General features: G+C 42.7%; 1 protein-coding gene and 1 long non-coding RNA gene across 2 annotated transcripts; one reads left to right on the top strand and one right to left on the bottom strand.

Moving 5' to 3' along the window:
• The first annotated feature begins 2,881 nt into the window (after nucleotides 1–2,881).
• LOC145793399 (uncharacterized) lies at nucleotides 2,882–3,634 on the top strand. Its single transcript, XM_082876220.1, has 2 exons — nucleotides 2,882–3,185; nucleotides 3,342–3,634. The coding sequence occupies exons 1-2, from the start codon at nucleotides 2,882–2,884 to the stop codon at nucleotides 3,632–3,634; spliced, it is 597 nt and encodes a 198-aa protein (XP_082732346.1).
• A 2,537-nt stretch (nucleotides 3,635–6,171) lies between these two features.
• On the bottom strand, nucleotides 6,172–10,130 carry LOC145792754 (uncharacterized). Its single transcript, XR_014332557.1, has 2 exons — nucleotides 6,991–10,130; nucleotides 6,172–6,919 (listed from the first exon to the last, which is right to left on the bottom strand). It is a non-coding gene; the product is annotated as an uncharacterized LOC145792754 (long non-coding RNA).
• Between the last annotated feature and the right edge of the window lie 273 nt (nucleotides 10,131–10,403).

The raw sequence follows: 10,403 nt of genomic DNA, 5'->3' as shown, positions 1-10,403 counted from the left end.
AAGAGACCAGAGATGCAAATACCACAAAGACCATGGCCATACAATCAACAAGTGCTGCGTATTAAAGGATCATTTGGAAGAATTGGTGCGAGAACACCTGAACAACTACCTCCCAAAAAAGGCTGCCTTAACTAAAACCATATGGCCTAGGTCTCCTTTACTCGGATTGATCCACATGATTTACAACCTCCCACATCTGAATAAGGGAAATATGGTTCAACTGCAATCGACTCCGGAATCATCCCAGTCCACCTTACAATCTATTGGGCAGCCGAAGCGGCAACAGTTAGCAAAGATCAATGTGATCAGTTTTTCTAATGCCGATCTAGAGGGTTTGATCCTACTCAATGACGATGCTCTGGTAATTGAGCTGTAGGTGAATAAGTTTGCCGTTGAATATCGAACAGGGTAGTACATCTGAAATTATGTACTTCAAGACTTTCTTAAGCTCGACCTTAAAGATGAAGATTTTACGGCAGTCGAATACCCTATTTTTGGCTTTAACGCCAACCCGAAGTACTTCTTGGAGAAGATTGTACTACTAGTGCAAGCTGGCACTCGAACACTAGAGGTAGAATTCCCAGTAGTCAAGTTTCCCTCCCCCTATAACCTGATTATGGACCGAACATGGCTCTATGCCATGAAAGCCATCCTAAGTACGTACCATCAACTTCTTCGCTTTTCGACTTAGTATGGCATTGAACAAATTCGAGGATCCCAAACGTCGGCGAAGAGTTGTTATATGATGGCCTTAGGAAAAAGACCAAAAGATCTCAAGGTCAATTCAATCGAAGTTCTGGACCAACAAGGATTGGATAACGTGGGGAAAATTCCAACCGAAAAGGCGATGGAAGATCTGGATTGAGTTGTCGTACCCAGCGATCCTGAGAAGTTTTTCATGATTGACGTTAGCCTCAATGTAGCCGAACGACAGGAGCTGGTGACATTCTTACTGGGCAACATCGATGTCTTTGCATGGACGCTGTATGATATGCTTGGGGTAGATCCAGAAGTAGTTGTGCACCGCCTAAATGTAGATCCCAAGCCCAAACCAGTTGTGTAGAGGAGTTGCCGTTCGGCTGTCGAATATGCATCGACCGTAATTGAAGAGGTAGACAAACTATTGGAGGCTGGGGCAATTCAGAAAGTTACCTACCCCAGTTGGTTGTCCAATACTATTGTGGTAAAGAAGAAGACGGGAACATGGTGTGTATGCGTTGACTTCACAGATTTGAGCAAGGCCTGTCCTAAAGATTGCTTCCCCTTACCTCGAATTGATCAACTAGTAGATGCCACAGCTCATCATCAACGCATAAGTTTCCTGGATGCATATTAGGGCTACCATCAAATTGCCATGGATCCTACTGATCAGGACAAAACAACATTTCTCACTCCAAGAGAAACCTTTTGCTACAAGGTTATGCCCTTTGGACTAAAGAATGCTTGAGTAACTTATCAGAGGTTGGTCACAATCATGTTTAAAAATTAGATCGGCAAGACCATGGAAGTCTACATTGACGACATGGTGGTAAAATCCAAAGAAAAACAAACCCATTTGGCCGACCTCGCCACAACCTTCGATGTCCTTTGGAAGTACAAAATGAAGCTCAACGCGTCAAAGCGTGCCTTCGACATTGGATCGGGAAAATTCCTCGGTTACATTGTCAGTCATCGTGGGATAGAAGTTAAATCCCAAACAGATCAAAGCTAATACAAAACTCGACTCTCCCAGATCCATCAAAGAGGTTCAAAAGTTAATGGGTATGGCTACGGTACTTAACAAATTCATCAGCTAATCTTTTGATCGATGTAGACCATTTTTACAGACGTTTCGGCATGGAAAGTCATTCAAATGGACTCCGGAATGTTAGCTGGCCTTAGAAGGTCTGAAAACATACCTCGGCACTTTCCCTCTTCTGTCGACTCTTATGCCGGGCGACATTCTCATCTTGAATCTGGCAGAATCTGACCATGCTGTATGCGCCGTGATTCTTCATGATGAACTTAACAAGCAGAAGCCCATTTTTTATGTAAACAAATCCATGGTCAATACAAAGACCTGGTATTTATCCTTGGAGAAATTGATTTTGGCGCTTGTGGTGGCCGCCAGAAAGCTAATGCACTATTTTCAAGCCTACACCATTAAGGTATTAACAGATTACCCCCTTCGGGCAGTACTGCGCTGAGCAGAATCTATTGGTAGGGTCTCCAAGTGGGCACTGGAACTTAGACAATATGATATCCAATTCTTACCACGAATGGTCATTAGAGGACAAGTTCTGGTTGATTTCATTGCCGAATTCGCAAAGCTAGTAGGCAACGCAAAGATCATCTCGCTTGACCAATTAGCCCTCTAACCTCACCCGGAGTAGCGAATGTATGTAGGAGACATCTGGAAACTATATTGTGATGGATCGCCCAACTAACGAGGTACTGGGGCAGGAGTTGTCATCATGACTCCCTAGGGGGCCATAGTCGAACAATCTGTCAAACTTAGCTTCGACGCATCTAACAATAAGGCTGAATATGAATCCATTCTTGTTGGACTACGCAGCTCGCTTCAGATGGGAGCCAAACGACTGCATGTCTTTTGCAACTCAAAGTTGGTGATTAACTAGTTGAAAGGGGAATACACAGCTAAGGACAATCGTATTATTGCTTATGTGAGAGTAACCAAGTCTCTATTGGACAAATTTCACAGCCATGACCTTAATCAAATCGCTCGCGATTAAAACACTCACGCTAACACCTAGCTTGTTTAGCCTCAACCATTAATTTGGAATTCAAATGAACCATCGAAATAGGTTTCATCTCTAAGCCGAGTATCAGTATCTCTGAAGTTGCCCCCATTGTGCATATTATTCATAGAGAACCGAGTTGAATGGACCCCATCGTTGCATTCTTGAGTTCTGAACAATTACCGGAGGATAAGAAGGAAGCCTATAAGCTTCGAAACAAAGCCCTGAGGTATTATTTGGCCCCTGAGGGGAAACTTTACAAAAAGTCTCTATCTGGGCCATATTTAGAGTGTGTCCATCCTAACAAGGTTGAAGACTTCCTAGCCAAAATAGATGAGGGAAGTTGTGGCGCTCATTCGGGAGGACAATCACTGGCTCATCGAGCCGTCACTCAAGGCTACTGGTGGTCGACTATGCATATAGATGTAGAAGACTATGTTAAGAAATGTGAGTGATGCTAGAGATTCTCACCATTAACACATTTGCCAGCCAAAGAACTGAACTTCTTGACTAGCTCCTGGCCTTTTGCTCAGTAGGGTCTGGATATTTTTGGACCATTGTTGAGAGTCGCAGGCAATACGCGTTTTTTAATTGTTGCTACAGATTATTTCACCAAGTGGGTTGAGGCAGAACCTTTGGCTTATATACGGGACGCTGATATCAAACGCTTTGTCTGGCGAAACATCATAACTCGATTTGGCATTCCCAGAGCTCTCATTTCGAACAATGGCACTCAGTTTGATTGTGATCTTTATCGGGAATTGTGCGACATGTATGGAATTCAGCCATACTTTTCCTCCCCGACTTATCCACAGAGCAATGGACAGATAGAGGCTTCTAATAAAGTGGTCCTGGATGACATTAAGAAATGGCTCGAGAAAGAAAAGGGCAAATGATGCTCACCCTATGGGCACATTGAAGTATGCCGAGACAATCCACCAGAGAAACTCTGTTCGCCTTATGCTTTGGTAACGAGGTAATCATACCGCTAGAAATTAGTTTGCCGACTTTTTGATCAAGGGCGTTCGATACTGGCCGAAATAACATGATGTTTGCTCTTGATACGGATTTAATCGAGGAACGCCGAGATCAAGCCCCGGTAAAGATGGCACGATACAAGCAGCAGCTGGCCAAGTCCTACAACCAACAAGTGCAACTCCGCCAATACACTCCCAACAAGTTGGTCCTTAAAAAGGTACTTTTTGCAAGTAAAAATCCTGTCGACGGCAAGCTCGGTCCTAACTGGGATGACCCTTATTAGATTGATTCCATCGTCGAGGCAGGGGCATATCGCCTGTTAGATATGAACAACAAATGGTTACCCCAGTCCTGGAATTCGACCTATCTTCGTAAAGTGTCAATTCTTTTCTTTTTTGATTTCTAATGAATATATTATTTTACATATGTACAATCAATGATACGAGAAGTTGTTCGTTATATATTGAATGTTTTGCGTCAATTTAGATCAATTAAAGCCTCCGAATTTGGAGTACTCTTCATGCTCGACACGAAGCGCCATTAATAAAAGCCTCCAAATTCGGAGCACTCTACAATGCATCATTTTTAATGACAATTATGTAATGTACAAGCATAATTAGTTTGATGAATGCACACAACGTAACTGAATTTTTATTGAGATAACATCATGACAAATTCAAATTACATTACGGGTACATTGATCCTAAGGCCGATCGGCTTCCTAGTTGCAGGAGTTGAACCCAAGAATCAAACCGGAGTTTACTCGGCCGATTAACTTTTCTAAGGGTTTGTGGCCTCCGTCTCATTATCCATTTTATCGGCATCGTAGGCTTCAAACGACATTACGTAGCTCTGGTATAACGGTGAAGCCGAATCAACACCCGTCACTTAAAGTGCCTTTGTCCATCCGTGCTTGAAGCCACGATTTTCACATCGGCATACGTCATCCGCCAACTTCTCCCTTGTGTTGTTTATACTAATCTTTTTTCCTTCGAAGAAGCCTTTGTTGTAGGCTCAGCTCTCTAGGGCTTCTCTCGCAAAAATGATGGCAGTGTCTTGATCAACTATCGCTTGGTCCATCAGGCGTTGCGTTATTTTGTCTTTTGATGTCGCCAAATCTACCACCTCTGCTGCCTTGAACTCAACCACTCTGGTTTTCCGAGCCTCGATCTCCGCCCTCTCGTTGGCCTTTTCAAGTTGGCGTTCCAAATTTTGAATCCACCCATCTTGGTGATCGATTTCCTTTTGGGCGGCGCGAAGGTGCATGCCAACTTCATATGAACTGTACAGACCTTTGATAGCCCCGTGAACTTCTTCTCTGAAAACCTTATAGTTGCCCCAATTGGTCAGAGATTGGTGCACTTCAAGGAGGAAGACTTTCCATGTAAACTCAACTGCCACATTCGGGTCGTGGACAATTGAATCGGCTTCAGTCATAGGTTTGTTCCCAATAAATACGGAGAAGCTTAACGGACGTAGCGATTTACTTGGCTTGCCTCAAACTGGGGCCTGGGCACTAGCAGCTCTAGTGCTTCATTTCTTTTGAATCCCACTTCTAGGGGATCCGCTTTGCTTGTCCCTCATTTTTGTCCCATGTTACTTGGGCGAGCGATGCCTGTTTTGCTTCTCTGGTTCCACGATGTTTTTGCGAACAGAATTGCTGGGTGCTTATTGACTCATTTCTACGTCTAGTTCTGCTAAACTCTTCCTCCTCCCTCTGCTGTTGAAGAATAGTCTACCTAATATACACGATTTTCTAAGCTTCGCGATGACGGGATTTGAGGCGCGATGGACTGTTGGCAAACCAGACGTCTCTTTGCAGTGGCAATCTACTTAGAGCAATTGCACTATTTATAGGTGGACCGTGCGAGCAAATTTAAGTATCACGAAGACATCACTTTCGATGCCACCTAATGATTCCACGTGTCCGTTGTCCCATCAATGCAGAAAACATGCCACTAATCGCATCCTCCGTACTCGATTCATGTTTGCCACATCTCCATGCCTTCATTCCAACCGAGGTAAGGGCAGATATATGAATTTACTCGGCGCACACATTGCCTCGCTTGGAACTCAACATCATTCATATTGTTGATCTTAGTGCATTCGTTCCCAACCGGGAAAGGAGCAGATATATGAATATATCTGGCATGTGATACACCCTGTTTGAGACAGTAACACAATTCATCGACTTCTAGTTTGCCTTTGGATTGATTCATTGTTGACGCACAGTTAAGTCAGCCCATGTTTTCACGCTTGGTTTCCTACTCAGGGCAGGGGCAAATATTTGACTGTATTCGGCTAAATATACCCTGTTCACGAAACCCCAGTGAGGTGTCGAGTTAGTATTACATATGTTTGTTAACGTTCAATATTTGCATTTTGCCGACTATGCAAACATCAAGTTGGGCCAGCATGTTAGTTGCACTTCACTCACATTCATTCATTAAGACAATTTTAATGCTCAATAGAATATTTCCATTTATAAACTGACTTGTTACATGAGTTGGTTACTTTACATATGAAAATGGCCCAAGCACATCGATTTTAAACAAAACACACACCAAAAAAAATAAAAAATAAAAAGAAACAAACAAACAAACAAACAACCAAAAACAACTAGGTTGCATTACAACTAGAGTACTAAATCTAACTAGTTGGTCAAATTACTCTAGATCTGACGCCAATGGCTCCATGTCTTCCTACTCAAATGGAATCGGCACATTAAGCGCCACTTGTGCGGTTGCCAGTGCCTTGGTCCAGTCTTGTTTGAAGCCTCGGTTCTCAAACTTCTAGGCCTCGTCGACATAGTTTCCCATTGCCGATCTCTCCCCCTCATCAAAGGCCTTAGATGCTGCCGACTACATCTCTTCCGTCGCCTTCTTTGCCTTTAGAAGCTTGGCTCTAAGCTTCTCCAGGTCTTCTTTTGCCGTTTTTAAAGCTGCATTGGACAGATTTGCCCTTTCTTCAGTAGCGCAACGAAGCAGGTCAATGTGTTTTGTCTTTTTTTCTTTGACGGCGGCCCTTTAATATTCCTCGTTGCCCCTCTTCGCTTCGTCTTCAGTTCTTTGCATTGCTATGGCCCATTCGGCAGTTGCCGACTTGGCCTTACCTTGTTCAGCCTCCATTTGTACTTTGAACTGATTGATCAACTCCACAGTATCATGATGGCGGCGGCCGATCTCAACAATTCGCTTAACAGCCTGTAGAAATGAAAGATTGAGCAAACAATTTGAGGTTTTACTGAATTACACATTCGTTGAAATCAACTCACCAGAATAGCCAATTGCACGACCATAGTAATTGAAACAACGTCTGGCTCGGCACGGGACATTGCCTTATCCAAAGGAAGAGTAATGACGGTAGCCATACTCAGAGCAACCTCAGGCTCTTTCACTGCCGACGCGCCCGTTGGGATGAGCGAATCCTTTATCTTTGGCTGGATGGAAAACGGCGCTACTAGATCCAAGACAAGTGAAACTCGTGGTCTTTTTTCAATCGACAGCTCGACCGGCTAAGTAGACTCGACGGGGCGCTTCTCATCCCTCTACTCGGCCATCGTTTCTTTAATCACAGGCACGCGAGTTGGTTGTGTCATTTCAGTAGGGACGAAGTGAGCGTTGATCTCTTTCGACTAGGTCAACACCAGCAGGGAGACCTGACTACCACTAGCAGCACCCGTTTTCTTCGTCGCCGCCACTCTTTTGACGTTTCTTTTCTTAGCAAATTGGGCGAATGAAAGGGACTCACCTACCATGTATCGGCTCTGGATCCCGGCAGATCGTCTAAGTCAAAAAAGATATCGACCTCTTCCTGAGCGCCTTCATAATCAACTTGAGTAGAAGACGACACTAGTTCCAGATCTTGAGGGTTGGATTCTTCACTTCTGGCAATCTCAATAGCCGAATCGTCGCCCTGCTGTACTTGCTTGGTGCCCTGATTCGCTTCTTCGGCGTTCTCTTCGCTACTCCCACTATCCGCTACTTCAACTACTCTTATGTCCCTCAAGTTGACATAGCTTTCAAAAACCAAAGCAGTGAGCTGCTCTCTTTGAGGAATCGGAATATGGTCGGTAGCAACGAAGGAAGCATAGGACGGATCGTATTTGAGGAGAATATGGGCAGCACAACCTTGTTCTTGAAGGTTCTTTCAGCCTGTGTATTCGAGGACGGTTTTAACTTGGGTGAGAATAGTCTTGTCCACTGAAGTAATTGCCTTTTTAAGATCGCTACTTGCAAAAACAGAGCAAAAGTAAATGGTTAGCATTCATAAATACAAAACTAAACAATACAGAAGTTGATATCTACTCGGCTACCTGGTTCACTCTTCTGTCTAGGAATGGGGTCCGAGCAATCCTCTCTAGCGCCGAACTCCTAGTTACCACAAACGAGGAACATGACATCGTCTACCCTTTTTCCTGAACTGGCAAGCATGGTCACCAGTTAATGGTCAACATCTCTGGCCTTCAAGAAAAATCGTCCCAGCTGACTAGATGACTTGGCAAGGGCATAACAATGCCAAATAATTGGGATGCCTAGGTTTACATCCAATCGGCGGCTGAGTTCCACAATTTCCATAATATTCCGATATAAATTGGCATTTGGCTGAGATGGAATTAAACCCCAATAGCGAATGACGGATATAAGGAAGGGATGGAGAGGAAAGTGAACTCCACCCTCGGCGATCACCAACAATGGAAAAATGATGCTGCTAGTATCAGCCATTTCTAAGGCCACCACCGCATCCCTAACTAGTTCTAGTTGGATGTCGTCTAGAATTACGAAATGACAACGAAACAAGACGACTTTACTCTCAGAAAGTAGGGCTTTCAAGTGGCTCGCAATGGGTGAAAAGAAGGCAGTGGCGTGGTAGATATATGAACTACAGAAGGGGAGGTTAACGATGGTGAATTAACAAAAACAAAGCAAGAGAGAAAAGAAGACTTATGGAGGAGAATGAAGGCTGATCGAGCGTTGAGGATTGTGGAATGACTGTAATTAAAGGGGTAGAAATGTAGAGCTATAGGAACGAAGTCTTTTTGAAAATGAAGCGGCAACAGAAGTGACTTTGAAATCGCATTTAATGAGTGAAGAGAGTTCGAAGAGGCGAGAAGCCTTACACATTCTCCATCGGGTCACACCTATCGTGTCAGAAGTATTAATAGTGTGTCCATCACTTGCCCAAATTTCAAGGCATACTAGGTGTAACCCATGTGACAATTAAGTTGAATGTAGTCGGTCCCATAAAAGCCAAGCACGCATGCTACTTGGGGTAATTAACCAGGTGCTTGGGGGATAATTGTGGGAGTCAAGTAGAAATAAACCTAAAATTGACAAATAGAGTATATCCAAGCCCATCTTTGATGGGCCAAATTCGACCAAAGCCCACTGGACTCAAAAGTCATCGCTGAGTAGATACAAAAAATAAGATGAAGGGCATGCCGAGTTAAGGGTACCTGGGCTGCACATCTGAGCGAGTACATCGGGTAAGTCGGCACGACCATGTTATTAGGTGAACCCGGGCTGTCCCTTTCTAACAAATATGGTACGAAAATGGGCCCTAACAAAGGGATGATGAGGGCATACGCTATAGGTGGAAATATCAATGGAGAGGACTCTATAAAAAGAAGAAGAGGTTAGAGAGAGAGGTATGTTCCACAAAGCTTGCACTTAAAGAAATAAAAGACTTCTTCATAAAAAAAAAACTAACTTGAGTTGTTCTTTTATTTTAGGTGAAAACTCAAGGACCTTTCAAGGGCTTGTTTGGAATAAAGGAGTATTCCAAAACCATCCCCCACAAAAGTCACAGGTTAAACTTCCCTCACGTCAACACGAGAGACTCAAAACACACTCTAGTTGTAGAAAGGTGGTTTAGGTGCAACATAATCTGCTTTCATAACTTCATAGCTAAACAAGCTTCTTAATTCTCTTCCTTGAATCCTTCTCGAGAATGAGACTATGAGAGACTACTTCAATACAAAAATCTTCCACTTCTCAATGCTCTACTATTGATGAACTCTATCAGAAGAATGCTCTTGCTACTTTATATAGGTTACACAATCATCAGACTTTCTTAAAGCCACTTGAGAAACAAGGCATGCTTCTCCTAGAGCAACCTCTTTTCAATAAAAACCACCTAAGGAGACAATCCAAACAAACCAAACCAAACCATTTTACTTCGAAACTTGCCTCCTTTAATTGAACCGATCAAAACCAGATGACCCAGCAAAAAAAAAAGTGCTTGCTTCTAAAAAAAAAAGAAGCTCCAAGTTTCAGACCTCAAGCAAGATGTTTAAATAATTTCCACTAAAATACAATGCTCCTTGTTGATAAACGTATCATATATTTTATTTATTGTATTAATTATTTATATCTTTATTACATTTTTTTTTAAACATCATGTACAATTAATATATTTTACAAATAATAGATATATGACATCACAATTTGACCTAGCAGCTGAACCAATAACCCACCCATCCAATTTATTTTCTGATTCGCTAACCGATCCATTTTTTAAAACATTGGTAATAACTTTCAAATGAATTTTGCTATTGGGAAAAATTGTTTTCCTCTTAAAAGCTTAAAATGAACTCTTCGGTGATTACAAATTTGTATGGATTTGAATTTTGCATATGATATCGTACCCCACTCTTTTATCAAAGAAAAAACTCCATTATTTTGAATG

Source organism: Camellia sinensis, chromosome 6, assembly GCF_055761805.1.
Source record: "Camellia sinensis isolate YWXY chromosome 6, ASM5576180v1, whole genome shotgun sequence".
NCBI classification, from domain to species: Eukaryota; Viridiplantae; Streptophyta; class Magnoliopsida; order Ericales; family Theaceae; genus Camellia; species Camellia sinensis.
The sequence above is the reverse complement of the archived record's forward strand: the minus strand, read 5'-3'. Positions and strand labels throughout refer to the sequence as shown.

Excerpts from the sequence above, each read along its gene's own strand:
- LOC145793399 (XM_082876220.1), top strand. The coding sequence starts at position 2,882 with ATGGACCCCATCGTTGCATTCTTGAGTTCTGAACAATTACCGGAGGAT. Across the intron at positions 3,186-3,341 it reads AGAAGACTATGTTAAGAAAT|ATTATTTCACCAAGTGGGTT; the intron begins GTGAGTGATGCT and ends TTGTTGCTACAG.